This window comes from Rhodamnia argentea, chromosome 7 (assembly GCF_020921035.1).
Source record: "Rhodamnia argentea isolate NSW1041297 chromosome 7, ASM2092103v1, whole genome shotgun sequence".
NCBI lineage: Eukaryota > Viridiplantae > Streptophyta > Magnoliopsida > Myrtales > Myrtaceae > Rhodamnia > Rhodamnia argentea.
Window position 1 is genome coordinate 11,479,706 of NC_063156.1, and position 21,700 is coordinate 11,501,405.

At 39.1% G+C, this 21,700-nt stretch overlaps 1 protein-coding gene and 2 long non-coding RNA genes across 4 annotated transcripts in view; 2 read left to right on the top strand and 1 right to left on the bottom strand.

Annotated features, from left to right (window-relative positions):
- LOC125316021 overlaps positions 1-12,383 on the bottom strand; it is a 26,065-nt gene extending 13,682 nt beyond the window's left edge. The window contains exons 1-2 of the long non-coding RNA XR_007199321.1: positions 12,372-12,383; positions 7,247-7,249 (exon numbers count right to left, since the gene is read on the bottom strand). This is a non-coding gene — a long non-coding RNA (uncharacterized LOC125316021). The remainder of the gene's footprint in view (positions 1-7,246; positions 7,250-12,371) is intronic.
- LOC125316022 overlaps positions 1-19,822 on the top strand; it is a 25,134-nt gene extending 5,312 nt beyond the window's left edge. Inside the window, exon 3 of the long non-coding RNA XR_007199322.1 lies at positions 19,680-19,822. This is a non-coding gene — a long non-coding RNA (uncharacterized LOC125316022). The remainder of the gene's footprint in view (positions 1-19,679) is intronic.
- On the top strand, positions 16,655-18,821 carry LOC115737718. Of its 2 annotated transcripts, none has more exons than XM_030670011.2 (2): positions 16,655-16,879; positions 17,233-18,821. In XM_030670011.2, exon 2 carries the CDS (start codon positions 17,355-17,357, stop codon positions 18,582-18,584), a length of 1,230 nt encoding a protein of 409 aa, XP_030525871.1. In that variant the 5' UTR covers positions 16,655-16,879; positions 17,233-17,354; the 3' UTR covers positions 18,585-18,821. The 2 variants fall into 2 exon arrangements, with proteins under 2 accessions (XP_030525871.1, XP_030525869.1); XM_030670009.2 differs by having other exon boundaries at positions 17,302-18,821.
- Positions 19,823-21,700: the final 1,878 nt, after the last annotated feature.

Here is a 21,700-nt window from a genome sequence, read left to right on the forward strand (position 1 = left end):
AGAAAAAGAAGAAGGAAAGAAAGGAAAAAGGGAAAGGAAAAAAATACAGAAAATTCTTAAAAATCACAAAAATAGTTCACGTCAGCAATTTTCGGGTAAAATTGGCCAGAAAGACTACATTAACAAATCATCGAAAGGTTTAGGAAAATTGACGAAATTGAAAAGTTTAATATCGAACTGGCCACTGTACAATTGGTTTAGGACTTTTTGGAGAATTATCCCTAATAAAATTCAACCACCAATTTTTGCCGTGGTATAAGTGTTTAGATTTGAATGCACTTAGGAAAATTAGATTCTAACCCTATAGATGTTACGATCTATGTAAAGTATGCAGAATCATTCACAAATCTAGATGATGGATCATTTGTTGCAAACCAAATCTTAACTCTACCATAAACCAAACGACACAGCTAGAGAGCTTTGGAACTATTTTTTCTTATCTATCATCAATCTTCAATTTTGGTTTTCCTTTTTTTTCTTACAAAAAATCCATTTTTGTATTTGAAACACAAATAAATGACCAATAACCTAGTACAAAGGTCGATCCAGACATACCTCATTCAATTTGGAATGATCTGCACTTGTCTTTGGAGATGATACTCCAGATAATCCCTCTTGGAATTGCTCTTGGGTTGATGTTGATGGGGTTGGCATCTTAGGGTTGGCCATTTGAAAGAGAGAAATTAGGGGCGGATTGTTGGCTTGGTTAAGTGGATGAAGAGAAGAAGAAGATGGTGAATACTTCAAAGAACGCAATTATATAGAGCTGAACAATTTTGCCAATTTATTATGTTGCACCGATACATGTACATCATTGCGAAACTAATGTGATTTAATTACCTAAGTTAGTGGTAAAAAAGAGCTAATGAGCCTCCCATATACGCATAAAAGCTAAATTATATCTAACCCTACTAAAATATAACCTTTTTCCATAAATCTAAAGCCATATATAATCATTAAGTACGCTAACCTGCCTTATGTATGTTGCTTAATACAAAAGAAACTTCAAATGAGTTGGGGCATCATTCAGGTTAACATTTAACTTTTATGTCAAATGCATTGATATGTGATTAGAAATACCATAAGCAGAATAACATTTAAGAGATTACCAAGTTTTATGGATGTATCTGGTCAATGTTTCAGGATATGCTTGATCCTTATATCTTATGCATATCCAATTTTGAACAAAAGCATTAAATGCCAGATTTTACATATTCGACTTCCATAAATGACTTTTTCCTTTTATAGGCATCATTAAGCCACAATCCAATATCGTTAACTACAATGAAAGATGAATTTAGCCTGATCATTTTCAATTATGTAGCCACGACATCTTATGATAAAATGCAAAGGAAATCCATTTCCAGTGCAAGGAAAGGAACAAACCCTTACTTCTGCAAGTTCGGAATAAAATTTTATTTTAGACTCACTAAGAGCAAAGGAGATCACACTCTCCACTGGTGCATATGCTATTAATATCATGATAATTGTCCAAAAAGTCGTATGCCTATTGTACAGTTGCCAATATATATTCTTAGGATAAATTACAAGTCACAAAAAATAAATGGAAAGAAACAATAGGCTTTATACTTTCTCTATTCATGGCTGACAAATAAGTTTAAGAGTCATCGTTCAAAATAGTTCCGAGAATAGATATCATCCAACAAGTCCGACGGAATGAAATGTAAATAAACTCAATTTACTTTTGTACTGATTAAAAAGAACCAAATCAGATATTTGTGAGGAAACATTTGAGCTAATGCATGTCATTTTAGGCTCTTCTCTTGAATTATGGATGCTTGAGCTGGTGCAAAGTGATGGTTGTCTTTCTCAACTAACAAAGCAATACTCCCCTCAAGCAGATTTGCTTGTTGTATGAGTCTCTTCATCAATATATGCAACACCCTTGTTCTCGCTGTTCGACTTCACGGATTTCTCCCTTTCATGTTCGCTTTCTATCGAGAAAATAATCAAATAATTAGCAGATATAAGGAGCTCATTTTTCTCTTAAGATGTAAGATTCGCTTCAAAGGAATAACTGTTGGCGTGAGCTGTCAATTAGCTAATTGGTGTATTTTAGGAATAGATTAGCACCATATTGAAGGAATCGTTTTGTTATTTGTGAATATCTTGTTACCATATTTGTAGGAGGAAGTTTAGGTTAAGTTTGTATATGTATTGCTGTTAAGTTATTGCAATGAATGAGAAGAAGTATTCCTTCCCTTAGAAAATTCTTGTCTTCATGGTATCAGAGCCCTAGGGTTTGATCCTTGGGGTACTGTATGTCAATTATCGACTACGGCGGTCGCGGTGTCGTCGTCTCACGCCGATCGACTTCGTCCCGTTGTTGTACGCCATGGAAGGAAAGGAAATAGCAACAACACAATCCAGTGAAGGATCGACAGCCATAGCGATCCTTGAAAGTCTTACGGCTGCGATGAAGCAACTTGCAGCACAACAAAGTCCACCATCATCGACAGAAAATTCTGCCCCTACGATCGCCATTAAGTTCAACGGCATGAATTATGGCTTGTGGTCCCAAGTTGTCGAGATGTACGTCTCCGGCAAAGACAAATTGGGATACTTGACTGGTGACATTCCACAACCTGCCCGGACTAACCCCGCTTTCCGGAAGTGGAAAACTGAAGATGCCACCGTGAAAGGTTGGCTCATAAACTCAATGGAACCAGCGTTGATCGGAAATTTTATAAGATTCCCAACGGCAAAAGCAATATGGGAGTCGGTGGCAACAACCTATTTTGATGGGACCGATACGTCCCAAGTATATGATTTGAAGCGGCAAGTGTCGCGATTGAAGCAGAATGGAGGACCAATTGAAACCTTCTATAACAATCTTCGGGCTCTCTGGAGAGAGATTGATTTTCGCAGACCAAACCCCATGACGTGTGCTGATGATATTGCGAGATATAACTCTACAGTTCAAGAAGATCGAGTATATCTCTTCCTTGATGGACTGGATGATCGACTTGACAAGGTTAGAGCCGATGTACTACAAATGCAACCATTCCCCACCGTAGAGCAAGCATATGCTCGAGTGAGACGGGAGGATGTTCGACAAATGGTGATGCTCTCATTCGGAGAACATGGAATCCCGGGTGGGGCTATGATCTCTCGACGTGAGGGGGTAGACTCTCGATTCCGTTTGACAACAAGAGGAACACCGAATCGAGATATTCGACAAAAAGGGGGTGCACAACAATCGACTGCTATCTCTGGAGGGTGTTCTCATTGTGGGAATTCACGACACACGAAGGATACTTGTTTTAAACTCCACGGGTATCCCGAGTGGTGGGAAGAATTACAGAAAAAGAAGAAGGCGGGAAAAGAGGCGGGAAAAGGAAGTGCTCAAGTAGCTTTAGTCTCCTGGAGGTACTGGTTTTTCGTTAGTACCGGATCAAAAACCAATTGAAGACGCTGAAGGTAATTCAGGTTGTGCTCTTTCTGTCTCTCACTTGGATAAGAATGCTGGATGGATTATTGACTCCGGGGCGACCGATCACATGACCTTTGACTCTCAAGATCTTGTAACAACAACTTCTCCAATGCGGGATTGGATTACAAATGCAAATGGTCATAGTTTCAATGTAATTGGAGCAGGAGATGTTGCACTCTCTAAATCTGTGTCTCTTTCAAATACATTGCTAGTGCCTTCTTTATCAAATAAGTTATTGTCTGTAGGACAACTTACCAAAGATCTACAATGTTGTGTTCTGATGTATCCCGATTTGTATCTTTTCCAGGACATTCGCACGAAGGAGATTACTGGACGTGGTACTAAGAGGGATGGATTATATTTCTTACATGATTTCGGGTCGAAGTCAGGTCATGTTTTACATACTCGGGGTAATCTTGACAGAGAAAGACGCTTGGTTTGGTTATGGCACCGTCGACTTGGGCATCCTTCTTTTGGGTACTTGAAGATGTTATTTCCTGAATTATTTCGTCATTTTTCAGAGTCATTATTCACATGTGAAACTTGTATTCGAGCAAAGAGTCACCGTGTTAGTTTTCCTCCTAGTATCAATAAAAGAACAAAACCATTTGCTTTGATTCATTCTAATGTGTGGGGGCCATCTCCAATATCTACGGTTTCTGGTTTTAGATGGTTTGTTACATTTGTGGACGATTGCGCTAGGATGACTTGGCTATATCTAATGAAACACAAGGATGAGGTTCTTGCTATAGTTGAAAAATTCCATGTAATGATTAAAACACAGTTTGATGGAAAGATTCAAGTACTTCGAACGGATAATGGAGGGGAATATGTGAACAACAAGCTTGATGCGTATTTTTATCGGCATGGCATCATTCATGAAACCTCTTGTGCTCAAACACCACAACAGAATGGAGTAGCCGAGCAAAAGAATCGACATATTCTTGAGACCGCAAGAGCTCTTCTCATAGGGAGTCATGTTCCGAAGAGGTTTTGGGATTCTGCTATAGTAGCTTCAGTGTATCTAATGAACCGAATGCCCTCGCGGGTGTTAAATTTCCGAACTCCATTGCAAAGCCTTGCCGACCATGTGGAGCTTCCCGGTGTTTTGACTCTACCTCCGAAAGTTTTTGGATGTGTGGCTCTTATTCACTTGCATAAAAATCAACGGACCAAACTGGATCCATGTGCGTAAAGGTGCTTGTTTATTGGATACGGATCAAACCGGAAAGGATACCGATGTTACAACCCCAGTACCAAGAAGATCCATGTCACACTTGATGTTACTTTTATTGAATCTGAGCTCTTTTATCCAACATCACAATTGAGTATTAGTACCGAGGGAGAAGAGCTGGATAAAAATTGGTAGGATATTTCCAATATACCATTGCCTATGGTAAACATCCCGGAATCAATACCGCAGCCTACAATGGAGAGCAGTATACTAGCACAGCCAACGGTGGAAGTACCGCACCTTGCAATTGATGAACAGATTTAATCAAGCAATGGTGGGGTTCAAGCAGAATTTCAGGAGGTTTCAGAACAAGTTGATTCGGGAAAAAACCATAATGCTGCTATTGAACAAACTTCTATCCATCCATCTCCCTCTTTAGTATCCGACCAAGCTCCCGCGAATGATCCCGAGGTACCCATTTCTTCTCCACTCTGTGATAATTTAAATAGTTGCAACACATATGTCCTTCCCGATAGGCACAACAGGGGGAGGGCACCCGATAGATACTCTCCCAAAGTCAAAAATCTAAGATCCAAGTATCCTATAGCCAACTATGTGTCAACAAGAAGATTATCATAAACATACAAAGCTTTTATTGCTAATGTCTCAGTTGAGCCTGTTCCCAAGAGAGTGGAGGATGCTATGAAGGATCCTAAATGGATAGCAGCCATGAAGGAGGAGATGGAAGCTTTAGAAAAGAATGGAACTTGGAGACCGGTAACTCTTCCAACAGGGAAAAAGGCAGTGGGTTGCAAGTGGGTTTTCACGATAAAGTATAAGTCGGATGGGTCCGTTGAGAGATATAAGGCACGACTCGTGGCAAAGGGGTATACACGGACATATGGAGTTGATTATAAAGAAACATTCTCTCCAGTAGCAAAATTAAACACTGTGAGAGTTCTGTTGTCTTTAGCGACTAATTTAAATTGGCCCTTACATCGGCTTGATGTACAAAACGCATTTCTTCATGGAAATTTGAAAGAAGAAATTTACATGACAGTCCCACCTGGATATACGTGTGATGGCAACCCAAATGTTGTGTGCAGATTGGAACGGTCACTCTATGGAGTGAAACAATCCCCCCGTGCATGGTTTGGAAGATTTTGTGTCACTATGAAGAAGTATGGATATGAGCAGAGTAATGCCAATCATACCTTATTTCTGAGACGGCGAAATGAGAAGGTAACTCTTCTCATTATATATGTTGACGATATCATCATTATAGGCAATGATCATGTGGAGAGTACGAGACTCATGTCTAGACTGAATAGTGACTTTGAAATGAAGAATCTTGGAGAGTTAAAATATTTCCTAGGGATTGAAGTAGCAAGATCGGAAGAAGGAATTTTCTTGTCTCAACGGAAGTACGTGCTAGATCTTCTCTCCGAAGTTGGAATGTTGGAGTGCAAACCAGCTGATACTCCGATAATACAGAATCATAAGCTTCACGACGGTCCGGATCAAACTCATGCGGATCGAGATCGGTACCAACGTCTTGTAGGAAGACTAATCTATTTATCTCATACCAGGCCCGACATTGCATACGCTGTCGGTATGGTAAGTCAATTCATGCACACTCCCAAAAAGGTTCACATGGATGCGATTGTTCAAATCTTGCGATATTTGAAGGCAGCCCCGGGAAAAGGTTTGTTTTTCGGAAAGCATGGTCACCTGGACGTAGAAGGGTATAGTGATGCAGATTGGGTAGGAAATGTTAGCGATAGGCAATCAACTTCTGGTTATCTTACTTTGGTGGGAGGAAATCTTGTTACATGGAGAAGCAAGAAGCAAAAAGTCGTGTCCCTTTCGAGCGCAGAGGCTGAGTTCGGAGGAGTTACAAAAGGGATATGTGAACTGCTTTGGTTAAAAAGGTTGATGACTGAACTAGGTTACCCTCCAAGAACAGGAATGAGACTTTTTTGTGACAATAAGGCAGCTATAAGTATCTCTGAAAATCCTGTGCAACATGACCGAACTAAACATGTGGAGATTGATCGTAATTTCATCAAAGAGAAGCTGGAAGAAGGGGTCATTCAAATCCCGTTCATCGGATCAAGTGATCAACCGGCAGACATGCTAACTAAAGCTGTATCTAGGAGGGACTTCAAAAGCTCACTTGTCAAGTTGGGTATCAAAGACATTTTTTCACCCACTTGAGGGGGAGTGTTGGCGTGAGCTGTCAATTAGCTAATTGGTGTATTTTAGGAATAGATTAGCACCATATTGAAGGAATCGTTTTGTTATTTGTGAATATCTTGTTACCATATTTGTAGGAGGAAGTTTAGGTTAAGTTTGTATATGTATTGCTGTTAAGTTATTGCAATGAATGAGAAGAAGTATTCCTTCCCTTAGAAAATTCTTGTCTTCAATAACCTTGTGCCCCCGATCTGCTACAGAAGTTACTGAGGTTGTCGTATGATTCCTCCAAAAAAACGTTTAGCATTAATTTCCGCAGTGGTAGGACCTTGCTCCTGAATTGGCACCCAAATGAAATCACAAACTAAGTGTTAATAAAAGAATAACGAATTCGCATTTTGCTTATTTAGGGTTGTGGTAACTCACTAGTGCAAAATGATTCCCTGATGTCTCCTTAGCAATGAAAGCCTTCGTTATAAACTCAACAACCTCGACAGTTGAGCGAAACATTCTTCTTGAATGTCCATGACGATAGAACTGCAAAGATAACAGATTCCGTTAGCTTCATTAGCATCGGATAAATTCCTAAAAGTCATGTGCATAGCAATTGCTAATCAAAGGGTGTAAAAATAGGTTGAGTACACATAATGATCAATAGGCGAGAAAGTAAAATTAAGATTTTTTAATCCTTTCAGCTGACATACATTACTAGATAATTCGTTTCATCTCCTTGCAATGTCATAAAGAACCCAAATCACTTGAATTTACATTACCTCTTTTGACACTTTGATGTTATTAAGGAGAGCAGAAGCAACAAAAGTTTTGAATCCACCATTACCAAATCTAATTTTCCTTTGCACGTCGTCTGCATTCAATATGCCACCCTCGAAGCCTCTCTTCAAATGAAGATTGATGTTGGATACTCTGCAACCGATAGTTCATAGTGGCATCACAAAAATGAACTAATTCTAAAAATTTCGACGTATATAAAGTGAGATCCTATATGAAATTCAATGTAAAAGCATAAAGAATAAATTCTAGAAGCCACCTTGTTCGAGTCTCTGCCAATTTGACAATCCGGGGGTAGTATGAAAGAAACAGACTCTTCCCCAACTTGGGTGCTTTTAGCCCTAGTTTTGGCTTCAGCCGAAGAAAATGGACTTGACTGTGCCTAGGATTTCATCATTTGTCATTCTCTATCAATATACACTTCAACTCAAAAAAATGTTGTTCAGATCTTGGCAATCCATATGTGAACAATTTATAAACAAATCATTGAAATAATATTAATTACCTCAGTGTTCGAGGCATTCATCCCACCATAATTTTTAGGTAAACAATATGATATCGGATCCGGGTGGAGCACCTCATCTGAGCTTTTTATCAATTGTGAAGCAACTTCCTATAATCACAAATCATCAGTAGCATACCTTATTATTAAAGAGCTGGCTATTTACCACTTGTAGTCAAAGTCAAAAGAATTGGGAACACGTGTACTCTATTTATATATAAATCTCTAGTCGTTACTTTTTACAAATGAAATCTAGTTGTGCACTTCATAAATACATCCAAGTTTATCAAATATAATTCGAGAATCAAGTGAAGGAGTCATTTGCATCTCAATGTCATACTATGTCAATCTTTCGTGAACCTATATGCATTCAAAAACTAAATATTGAACATTGTAAAAAAAAAAAGTGAATTTGACAAAGCCATATTCTATAATAGCAAGGTTGCATTTATGTCATGGTCTATCTCACTATATATCAGAGAACAAAATAAACCTTACATGATATTTGCATCCAAAAAAGCATCATAGAAACTTACATTGACTACTGCTCTAAGTGATGAATACACTCGATCACGTTTTCCCTCTTCATTCGGCTTCTTTGGACTATATGCTTCATTCGATCCGATTAAAACACGAGAGTTGTTTGTGGTAGAGAATGGCCGATTGACCTACAAGGATGAGCGAGACAGAGAAGTACAAGACATGATTGAAAAAATTATCTAAACATATTTAAATGTCGCCCCATGATATGAAACGAGACAAGATATATACTGCAAAATAGGATATTCAACTATATTCATGAAATTACCCTAATATAGGTTTTTTACTATTTGGGCATTGTCATATAATTGTACTTATGCATATATTTTTCTATATGATGGACTAAATTTTTATGCGCCGGAAGAATAGATATTGATGTTCTAGGGTTGCTGGTGAATCTATACATTATTTATGTATACGGAACTCATTTCCTTTTATTGGTATTGTTCCTTATACCGAACATTACACTTACTAGAGAACAATGAACTCTAGTAACACAATTAAAGGAAATGAGATCGGTAAATATTAATAATGATTAACTTAATGGAATTATCGGTCTAATTCATTACACTAGAAGAATAGATACTGATGTTCTAGGGTTGCTGGTGAATCTATACACTATTTATGTATACGGAACTCATTTCCTTTTATTGGTATTGTTCCATGTACCGAACATTACACTTACTGGAGAAAAATGAACTCTAGTAACACAATCAAAGGAAATGAGATCAGCAAATATTATAATGATTAACATCACGGAATTAATGGTCTAATTAATTACAAAAGCTAATACAGGTTTGGCATTGCAAACAACTACCGTTAATGTTATTGTCCTACGAATGACTAATAACAGATAACGACTCATACATTGAACTATACAAAGGGTAATACATTCACACCGACAACCCTAGAACATTATTATCTATTTTTTCGGTGTATATTAACAAAGAGCACCTATTGACAATTTCAATTCTGTGATCCGCAAAATCATATTCTTGTGTACATACATTTTATAATTCTGCATTCTCATAAATCAAATATGGATGCACAAAAGACATATAATCAATTAAATATTTATATTCGAAAAAAATAAATATTTATAAATATATATGTGATTTGTATAAAAAATTTAAGCGTATTTTTGACATTTTATACAATAACAAAATTGGAAAATTTGTCCAAAAGTTATAAACCTATCTGGAAATTCAGTCAAAATTTTTTAAACTTTGTCAATTTAATCCTAAATCTTTTGACAATATGTGAATTTAATCTTTCTGGCCAATTTTGCCCTGAAATCACTCACATGGACATCATCATCCTACATGGCTCGCCTAGCAGCGCCGACATGGACGACGTTACAATTTTGAAAAAAAAAATCTAAATTTTTCTCTCTTTTTCTTTTCTTTTCTTTTTCTTTTCTTTCCTTTTCTTTTTTTCCTTCATTGGCCAGCCAAGGGCGCGGTGAAGGCCAACGATCCTTGTCCAAATCCAAGCAAGGACCACAACACCCTCACCTATGGCCGGCAACCCATCTCAGACCATAATCCGATGAAGGAAACAATTGAAAAATGGAAACAACCATTTCTTTGCATAAGAAACATGAATACATGGCCGATTACCTAGTACAAAGGTCAATCGGGACATACCTCATTCATTTTAGATTGATCTGCACTTGTCTTTGGAGATGATCCCCCAGGTAATCCATCTTGGAATTGCTCTTGGTGTGACGTAGGCATCTTAGGGTTTTGCATTTGAAAGACAGAAGGTAGTTTATGAACAGAAGAAAATGGTCAATATTTCAGAGAACGCAGTTAAATAGAGCCAAACAATTTTACCTATTTATTATGTTGCCCCGTTACATGTACATCACAAGTCCCATGTGAGTTAATTACCTAAGTTGGTTGTCAAAAAGAGCTACCATATTCGCATAAAAACGAAATTGAATATAGCCTTACTAAAATATGACCGTTTTCATAAATGTAAAGCCATATATAATCATTAAGTACACTAACCTACCTTATGTACATTGCTTATTACAAAGGAAACTTCAAATGAGCTGGGGCAAGTGAAACTTAAGAAATATACAATTATTTGGAATTATGTAGACGCTTTTACAGCAGAGAGAGAGAGAGAGAGAATATTCCAATGGGTTCACCCGTGATTAGAAATACTACAACCAGAATAATATTTAAGAGATTACCAAATTTGATGGGTATGCTTGGTCAAATGTAAAGAGGTAATCTCGCATTTAATGCTTTACTCTAATGCTTAGAAATGCTATAATCAGAAAAATATTTAAGAGATTACCAAATTTTATGGATGCATCTGGTCTAAAGAGGTTTTGGGACATGCATTGGTCTATATCTCGTATGCATATCCAATTCAAACCTTAAATGCTTATTAGACTAAAGCATTGAATGTCATATTTTTCCTATTTGACTTCCATAATCCGATCAAACAGTGACACAAGTTAATGGGAAAATTGTCAAAAAAAAATCCTTAACCTTTCGCACTTTTGCTAATTCAGTCTTGAACCTTTTAAAAATTTTGTTTCAGTTATAAACATTTTTCATTTTTTGCCAATTCAATCCTATTGGCTGGAAATCATCGACGTGGATGCCTGCCGGCCTACGTGGTACCATCGGCACCGACGTGGATAATTTTAATAATTTTTTGGAAATTTTTCTAATTTTTTTTCTTTCTTTTTTTCCTTTTTCTTATTTTCTAGGTTAAGGGGCTGGCGGGGTGGTCGAGGGCTGATAGAGGCCGCCAAACCCAAGGCGAGGGCCACAAAGCCATCCTAGTTGTGGGATCGCGGCAAAAGGCGTTGCGAGCCCTTGCGAGCCACGACAGCTAGCAACGTCCTTGTCGGCCTTAGTGAGGGGCTGCAACCTCATTGGCCCCTTAACCTAGAAAGCAAAAAAGGAAAAAAAAAAAAAAGGGCAAAAAAAAATAAAAAAATTCTAAAAAATTACTAAAAATTATTGACATCGATGCCGGTGGTACCATGTAGGAAGGCTTGCGTCCACGTCAACGATTTTCAGCCAATGAGACTGAATTGTAAAAAGGTGAAAAAGTTTAGGACTGAATCGGCAAATTTAAAAGGGTTAGAATTGAATTGGCGAAAGTGCAAAAAGTTTAGGACTTTTTTGACAATTTTCCCCAAGAAAATCAAACGTTTTGTGTTTCGATTCTCATGAATACAACATGGTTAGTAAATATTTCATTATTATTTTATATTAGATTAAATTTAAAATTGACACGACAAGAGTATAACATAAAGAGATAGCAAATCTAGATAACAAGTCTTCGGGGCCAACATTACGTATAGATGATTAAGAAAACAAGGTTCTTCATTTTTTTTTTTCTTTGAATCATAATGATCTATTTTGCTGATTAAAATTCACTTTATCTCATGAAGTAAAAAGACTATTGACTAATGTTCGCTATTCTAAAGTGAAAGTTAACGAATGAAATCGAGTATCGAATGGAAAGTCAAATTACACATTTATTAACCCGGTAAACATATGATGACAATAAAATAAGAAAAATATGTCTTTTCGTGAATAAATAATAAGAGAAGGAAAATTATGAAATCAAGTGATCATTACCTTAATTTTTTTTTATGGGCAAGAAGGAGTTCATATTTTGCACAAATCCCAATAGTAGAAAAACTCTAATAAGGGTTTATAGGCCACATTTTCCATCAAGCACACATTCAATTGGTGGATTGCTTCAACCAAAAAAAAAGAATTGGTGGGTTGCCAATTATCGACATAATAATGTAATTTCTCAAATAAAAAATGAGGATACGCACTTTAGAAATCTTAAAACTTGTCACAAAAGTGTAATTGAGTCTTAAAACTTTCAAAAAGTGCAATTAACTCATAAAACTTATCAAACTAATGAAATCAAGTCTTTCAGTTGATTGCATTTTTTAAAAATTTGAAAACTCGAGTAGAGCTGCCAATATAGGTCCATGACCCATTTTTTACCCATATTTTTGTATAAATAGGTTCTATATGGGTTGTTAACTTTTAAAAGGTTCAGTAAAAATGGCTCAAAAATGGGTTACACATAGAACCTGCATAGAACCTATATAGAACCCATTTTTGACCTGTTCGACCCATCAAAAAGTTTATGGTGGATTTGGTTCGGCATTTTCAAAGCTCCTTGGGACCCCAAAACCCATTAGGGAAAATATTGAGTGTTTGGCAACTATTTTGAAAGGGCTTGGGATGAAAGTTGACATTGAGAATGCTGAAGCCCCAATTAATGAAGATTACTCAATTACATATTTTGCCCTTAAAAATTTAGTAAGAATCCATTTTTTCCCTTTTTAAAAAATACAATCCTAGATCTACACATCACTCTCTACGTTACCCTTGTTCACGCCGCTCCTACTCCCACTCAGCATTTCGCCTCCACCAATCTCTTCGCTTAGTTCCTCGCCTGCCATTCGGTCGCGCCGCTCGCTCTGCACCTTCGTTCGATCTCCTCTTCGTCTCTAGGTGAGATTTTCTAATGTCCTTCTATCCGAAGAAACATCCTTTTGGAGCTTGCACTCGCATTTTCTGTTCTCGTCCCTCTGTTCGTTAGATTTGTGACTATTTCTAGCGGATTTTCCTCTCCTTTTTGTTTTGTGTGATTTGGGCCTTGTATTTGTCCTGACTTTTCGAGTTCTACTGTTTGTTTCTAGAATATTGGATTGGAAATTAAAGGGAAAATCGATGTTTTTAGAGGAAAAAAATTGATTGTTCTTTGTTTTCGCATCGTGAATTGGCGTTCATGGCTTGTGATATGTTTTAATTACCTGAGCTGAATAGATGGTTAGCTCTCTTTATTCTCTGTGCGTCGTTCTCCATTGGGTGCATCATATCGATCCTTTATTGTGCGAAAGTTTGGTTTGCTGAGAAACCCATGATGTAGAAATTCTCTTTCTTTGTTTTTTTACTGATTTTTGTGTTGATTATACTGGTTTTGTTCTTCTGGGTATCTGTCCACCATGTGATTAGTAATCTTTTATTCTCTTTGAATATATACCTTCTGTCTGATTGATTATTGCTGCTAAAACTGTTCAATTAGCTCCACTAGTATCTTCGAAGAAACAAATACATAGTTGGTGTAGTTTCATCTAAATTTTTGTCAAAATATACTAGAATTTTGCTAAATCGCAATCGCATCGGGTATCGAATTTCTTTCAAAGTGATTTTTTTTCCTTTTGAATATTTTTAGCCAAAAAAAAAAAGAAATTAATTTTATTTATAAATTTTTTAATACATATCTTTTACATTGTCGTTAATGTATAAATTTAAAAAGTTGCAAACTTCTTTTTTCAATTTTAAACCAATTAAAAATAAAAAGCTTAAATTAATCACCCAAAGGCACATTCCAAATGTGTTTCTACCAAACAGCTTTTCTCTCAAAGTTGCTTTTCAAAGCAGAGTTCATCAGACATTATTTGCATTTTCCCATAGCCCTTTAGGCTAAACTGCTTTTCGTTTCTCTAAAGCTCATTGAAAAAGTTGAATCAAGCCCACCCTTAGTCATCATTGCACAATGTACTTGAGTTGGGTCTACGGGTGAGCAAACCGGATCGGACCGGGCGGGTTGGTCCAGTCCTTGAGTGGGGTGGTTCGGTCCTCGGTTCCGGGTGAATGGGATCGGCCCGAACCGTCCGGACCGGACCACCCATAATATATATAATTATTTATATATAGATATATACAATTTAAAAAAAGAAGCTTTTATTTATTTTCAATGTTCATTTTTCGAGTCATTTTCATTGTTAGGCTATACATTCTTAAAATTCGGACGGTCCCTCAATGTTATGAATGCAATATATCTTATTTATTATGGTCTTTTCCAGTGTATCGTGTGGTGAGTGTATGCTGGCATGTTCTTTTCAAAAAGAAATGATTCAATCGGTTCATTTAATATAATTGTAGCAATTTCTTACTGTTCATGTGTTTCAATTGTTCATTTCAATGAGTAATCTTGTATTTTGTTTCTGTACACTGCTTGGATGTGGAATCCGTCTAGTGAACAACATCACTATTAGTATGTCTTCGCCAGCTAAGTTTTTTCGATTCTGTCTTTTATATATCTCTATTGTGTCAGCGGTTAGACCAATGTCATTGTTAAATCTAATATTATGTGAAGACACGCCTTCATTATGAAGTTGAGCAAACTGGATCAGCGTGTTTTTTTATTCAATCGGGGGTAAAGATTGCAAATTAACATGCAATCGAAGCATATTATATTTTAAGGGTTAGGTTTTAACGGTCCCACTCGGCCGAGACCGGGACCGGACTCGACCGCCAATCCCGATCCAGTCCGGTCCTAGTTCGGTCCTTGGTCCCAAAAATTTGGGGACCGGAACTACTGGTCCGGTCCCTAGTTCCATATCGGGACCGGACCGGCCCGGACCATGCACACCCCTAGTTGCATCACCACCTCACGCACACAGCTTCATGTCTTGCTCTCACAACTCGCAAGCAGCCGTCGCCTACCTCCTTCGTGCGCCTCCGTCACGCGCCTCTGCTCGCATCTCTCTTCCCCTCACTCAGGTCCTCGTCCTCTCCTTCCCCATTCACGTTGGATCGCGACCGTAGGGTCTTCGTTCCTCCTTCTGATTGTAATCCGAGCGACGACGTGAACGAGCACGAGCACGAGCACGAGTCCGATGAGTCGGTGCTAGAGCAGGAGGCCTGGTTTCGCCCGACGGATATGGGGGACCTGGAGAAGCCCATCAGCCTCCAAGTCGAAGAACCTGAAACCGAGGGGACGCCACCTCGACAAGTCGCAGAATACTGCAAGGCTTGTCTTCATGGTTTTGGTCAATTGTCGCTTTTAAAATGGTGGATTCTCTGTGGTCTTGAAATTGAAGAGCACCAGCAAAATTTCGTTTGCTTGGTGAAATAGATTTAAGATTTGTCTTGAACAGATTGGATCGATTTTTAACAAAAACACGAGTTACTCATATGAAATTGGGCTCATTAAATATGGGTCACAACCGATCAAAAAAAATATGAGTGACAACCCATTTTGCCAACCCTTTTTCTTATAAGTATTTTAATTTATAGATTTTTTATATTTTTTTATTGTTTAATTTGCTTTTTTTATTCAGCTAAGAGTTTAATGAATGTTTAATGAGTTGTATAAACTTTCCTAAAATATTAGCGTGTTTTGGTAATAAGGATCAAAACGAATCGGATCAGGTATGAATAGATTAGACGAGTCAATATGGGTCGTATCATATTCGATCGGACCCAACTTGATCCAACCCACTCATTTGATACCTCTAAACTCGAGAACACTTTAGCGATAAATTTTAGGACTTAATTATACATTTTGAAAGTTTTAAGATTCAATTGCACTGTCATGACGAGTTTTAGAACTTGATTACGTTTTTTTGAAAGTTTTTGAATTCAATTGCACGGCAAATTTTAGGAATTCTAATCATTCTAATGCACTTATCGCTGTCTCGATGTTTTCAATTTTAACTGTTGCTTGTGGTTATGCGACACGCGTCTTGAAACGTTTGATTGCATGACGCGAACGCTTGTCGTGGCGGGTAACATTAACAAATACAAATCCAAATAAATCCCAATCATCTGCAAAGATCGTTTCAAATTCTAATCGTTCATTGTCATAACGAGTTTTAGAACTTGATTCCATTTTTTTTTTTAAAGTTTTTGAGTTCAATTGCACGGCAAATTTGAGGATTTCTAATCATTTTAGTGCATTTATCGCTGTCTCAATGCTTTCAATTTAACTGCGGCTCGCGGTTACGATACACGCGCCTTGAAAGCTTTGACTGCATGGCGCGAACGCGCGTGGCGGGTAACATTAACAAACGCAAACCCAAATCAATCCTGACCATCTGCAAAGTTCGCTTCAAATCCTAATCGTTCACGTAGGGAAGTCTCGCTCTGTACTGTGCCTACACGACCCCACCTTCTCTCTCTCTCTCTCGCTCGCTCGCTCGCTCGCTCGCCCGCTCTCGTTCCTCTTCGCTGCCAATTGATGAGAGAGACTCCCCCAAATCTCTCTCTCTCTCTCTCTCTCCCTCTCTCTGTGAAAGAAGACGATGAGTAATTATCCACGACTCGGAGTTGGCTCGGCGCGGCGCTGATTCGCCAGTCGCCGGCGGAAGGGGGAGTCCGCCTCCGCAGCGAGCGTCGGGGGGGCCCTCTTCGGCGAGATCTCCGCTCGTGCTCAGGTCTTTTCTCCGCTTTTCTCGCCTGCCCTTTTGCTCAAGGTTCTTGATTTCAAGGCCCCCCGCTCTAATGGGGGGGCTGCCGGCATCAGTTGACTTCTCTTGGATTTCGATTCCATGTCCGTGGCTGCAATTGGCTTCGCGATCGGCAGGCTCTTTACTGTCTAGGGCTTCCAATGTTTTTTCCTCTGCCATTTGGGTTTATAGTTTGGGGCTTTTCTTGACGTCTTAGGATGCTTTCTTCTTTCTTTAAGGTTTTGGTTGTGCGCTTTCTGAATCAACACTGGCAGCGGCTAATATTGATGATTACGCTGATGTTCTGCATTTCTTTTTATTAATATTATTATTATTATTAGGAAGGAATTCTATGTCTTAGTGTTCTCAGCTCTTGAGTGAATCTGGCGCTCTTTTTTTCGCTCGTGCAGCTTGAGAAAGACTATTTAAGGTTATTTGGCTTGTGAGGAGTGAAGCTCCATCCATGGGAGAGGAGACATCCGATACAATGAACCTGGATCTGAATTTGGGACCTGTTTCTGATCAAGAAGTGGAAATGTCAACGCAAATTGCGGAGTTTGAGACCTGGTACGAAGGGCAAATTCGCAGGATGAGGGAAGCTAGCAGGATGAGAGAAGCCAGGTTGAGGGGTCGGCAGCGGTGGAGACGGCGGGCAGCTCGGATTTCACCGGAGGCTCGCAACATATCCGTGGACCTGGATCAGCTGGTGATTGACTCGGGTAATGTGACGACCTTACACACTGGTGAGGGGAGTGTTCCTGCTGAGGATAGATTAGGAGAGGGGCCAAAAGTTTGTGAGAACAACGCAAGTTTTCTAATAGACGCCAAGTCAGAGAAGAAGGATGACATGGAGAAAGGTGGTGAGACTGAGGGGAGCCTGTTTGATTGCAATATATGTTTGGACTTGGCTAGAGACCCTGTTGTGACTTGTTGTGGTCACTTGTTTTGCTGGCCATGCCTTTACCAATGGTTACACATTCACTCGGATGTGAAGGAATGTCCTGTTTGCAAGGGAGAGGTAACTATTAAGACTGTGACACCAATATATGGGCGTGGGAACAGTACTTGTAGGCCTGAGGAAGATTTGACTGTCAAGATCCCCGGCAGGCCTAATGCACGTCGTGCTGAAAGTTTCCGGCAAGCTGTTCAGAGATCATCTCCCCTGCATTTCCCTATGGAGGACATCATCCGGCATCTTGGGGGTAGATTTGATTTGGCCCAGGATTTGACTCAGCCACCTGAGTCTAGTGATATCCGTGAAACATCAAGGACTGTGCTAAATCGCCTTTTGACTTCTCGTGGAATGCGTAGAGAACAAAATGTAATTGTGCCGCCTGTTGATGATGTTCATTTTCTGAGGGACAACATCCCTAATACTGATCGGAGCCGTCGACTCTCTTTATTGATTAGAAGATCACAATCTTATAGAAATGCTACGGTTCCTATGGAAGCATATTTCCGCGATCATAATCTAGGAAGAAATGAGGAGCAGCCTCCTTCGGTTGACGATAGAGATTCTTTCTCGAGCATTGCTGCTGTAATAAACTCAGAAAGCCAAATGGATACTGCTGTTGAGATAGATTCAATGGTATCCCTTTCGACTTCATCTTCAAGAAGAAGAGGTGATGCTTCTAGGACTTCAGATGTTGACAGTGGGGATTCTCGTGCAACCAGGAGGCGGCGGCTGGACTGAAAGCATACTTGACCTATCAAGTATTCGTACTCTACATCTGTACAAGTTTGAAAATTGTTGCCTAAAAACTGCTTCTGCAACTCTGCTTTAGTCTCATTTTTCTTCCGGATAATTGTGGCTCAGGTAATTAGGGAACTTTTGAACCCCTTCTGCTTTGTTTGGGTTATAAGTTCCTTGATATAGAATCTCCAGTGCCTTATGAATGGCAAATCATGCTGTGGTGGGATTGGATGTTAAGTTTTTAGCTGTTGATCAGCTTCAGGCGGTTCAAATGTGTGTCTTGGCTCATGCAATAGTATTAAACAAAAAGAATCTCATAAAGAATCTGTCGCATCTCTTTGTTGTGCAGTGATGAGTGGTGCAGAACTACTAGATAGTAGATATTTGCTTGAGCTGTTACTACTAGATAGTAGGTGTTTGCTGGAGCTGTCATCACTGTTGATCCCTCAAAATGATGTTCTGTCCTTTTATGCTGCCATGTCCGTGCATTAGTGACTTCGTTCCAACTTTCATGCACTTGTTGAGCTAGTGATCAGCTGAATTGGGTAAAGGACCTTGTTCTACCCAAGAGAATTTGTAGATCAATGTCTTGTCTTTGGAAAAGTTCATGTACGACGAATAGTTTGTTAGATGATTCCTGAGTTCATATGGACATCCATGCGGTGAGGATAACATCTTAACATTTTGCTGTTCTTGTTAAGATTCAGTTCTATTGGCTGGTTCTGATAGGTGACAACCCCTCGATGAGTTGTTCTTCGACCGAAACAGATTTTGGTGGATTGAGATGAGATGGCTTGGAGTGGGAAAGGTGGCTAGGATGAGTAAGTTCTGCGCTTTTCCTCACTCTCTTTCGAGGGCCTGGCGGACAATCGCCGTCTTTTTACGGGTACCAGCTCATGCATCCTTTTCAAGAGGCTAAAAGCACTAGGGGATGATGGTAATTCATCACTTGCACACGGGTTGTGGATGCTGAGATTGGCATTCATATATGACATGACCTGCCCTGTCTAAAATAGCAAAACAAAATTCTTCATGCTAATCAGGCGACTGAGGAACATGTCTATTCTTCATTGACGTTATAGATGCATTCTTGAGCAAGCAGCTTCTCGCTCCTGCTTTTGAATTTCATCGTACAAATTTGGTCAGGATCTCATGGTTAGAATTCTGGTCTGGCTTCGCCTTCTGCTTTGTGCAAAGCTATTATTAGGTTTTCTTCGCTGGGAAGGGTCAAGTAGGATACTTCCAACTTTTATTTTGTGCATGCAATTAAGTTCTTCCGTTATCTATCTATTAACACTATTGACTTGGTGATGTGTTGTTGTCGATGTGGTAGAAGACCTACGACGGCGCCACGTTGGCGTCCAAATTTCGAGTTTGGCTCTCGGACAGTCTCTCGAGTTTCTCTGCTTACCTTGTTTCGACCTTTTTTTAGGGTCGAAAGCCTTCCAATCTTTTAACATGGCCAAGTCATCAACCGAAAAACCGTTGCTTCTTGTGAGATTGCGAACGCCAATCCGAGATTAACATAGCCCTCCACCTTCCAAATGATATATCGACCGCCAAACCTGATCTTCACATTCCGCGAGCCGCTAGATTGCCTCCTCCAGGCTGTCGCTGTCCTCGATTCTCAAGTTGAGTGACTCGCCTCGTCGAAGGGCAGCATCCATTGAGCCTGGTTCACAGGTTCTTTACTCTAAGCAGGCATGGATTGTACCAAGTCACGGGCCAAACAGCCCGACCCGGTTTTAGGTGGGTCTGGTCAATATTATTGGGCTTACCCGGTCAAACCTGATGATAGGATGCAACTCGTGTCGAATCTTCATGTCATTGCCAAGGGAATCGAGAGTTTCAAGCTATCTTGTGGTTACAAGGAAGAAATTAACCTTTGTGCGTCCGTATTTCGTATCGGCGACAACTATATGTCTTAGACATGGCCATATGGAACCGGCCCGTTGACCAGGCCCACGGTTCCAACCCGGAACCAGAACCGGCCCGGAACCGCCGGTTCCGGGCCAGTTCCAACCCGGCTTTTTAAAAAAAAAAAAAAAAAGAGGAGGCTTGGGGGAAAAGAGTTATTGGGCCTAGGAACCGGAGGTTCCGAATCGGAACCGGAACCGGCCCGGAACCGGCCCGGAACCGGCGGTTCCACCTTTTTTAGGAACCGGAACCGGCGGTTCCGTGGAACCGGCCACGTCTAAATTATGTCTTATACAAGTAACATTAGATTAGGATATACTCTATGCCCCACCCAGAATTACTAATTCATAATCAATTTGAAGTCTCTAACATATATCTTTATTTGAAATTATAATTGTGAGGTTGAGAAGCTATGAAGCCATGGCTCAACGGGATGGCGCCTTTCTCTCCGTGATTATTTATTTTTGTATTTGGGAAAGAAATTAGCGCAGTGCTATTTTCACGTTCTTTTTAGTCAAGGTACATCAATTTTTATGTTAATTGAGCAAATTACCCTTCAATTACAAGATTTGTTTCAGTATTTATAATTAACATTGCCCTCTCTCTCTCTCTCTGTCTCTAAATTAATCCCATCCTTTCTTTCATTCAATAATGTATTTGTGCTAAGTTTGCAAAAAGAAAAATTATCAACTTATATCACATATCATTTGGAATCAGTAAACGCAAAAGAAGTAATTTTTTTATTCTAAGTAAAACTGTGTTACGAAGTCGGAAAACATTTTTCCTTTTTGGGATCTCAAAAGTATTAATTTGTTTAAGATGTAATGCTTTTAATTTGACTTGTTAGAGAACCATTCATTTGTTCTTTTCGCAAAGTTTGAAGTGATTTTGATGGAAAACCGAATCTCATTACAAATTCTTTTCATTCGAACTCATATTTAATCTGTAGGAAAAAACTCTTAACGACATGGTTCGTGAGCAACATTGATAAACTTTCTTCATGGTTGAACGATAAAAAGTTTAGTCTCAATCTTTCTCTTTTGCTTTTTCATATATTTTTCTAGTCTGTATGTTGGACGATTGAAATGAACAAACGAATTAAAATGTTGAATTGAGTTTCTAGTCGAATACCCATACGGGTTTTGGTTTTGCTATCTTAAGAAAGCTCATTTCAAATCATGCTCAAGAAAGAATAAAAT

What these genes read in the sequence shown, in the direction of transcription:
- LOC115737718 (XM_030670011.2), top strand. Translation starts at nt 17,355, where the DNA reads ATGGGAGAGGAGACATCCGATACAATGAACCTGGATCTGAATTTGGGA.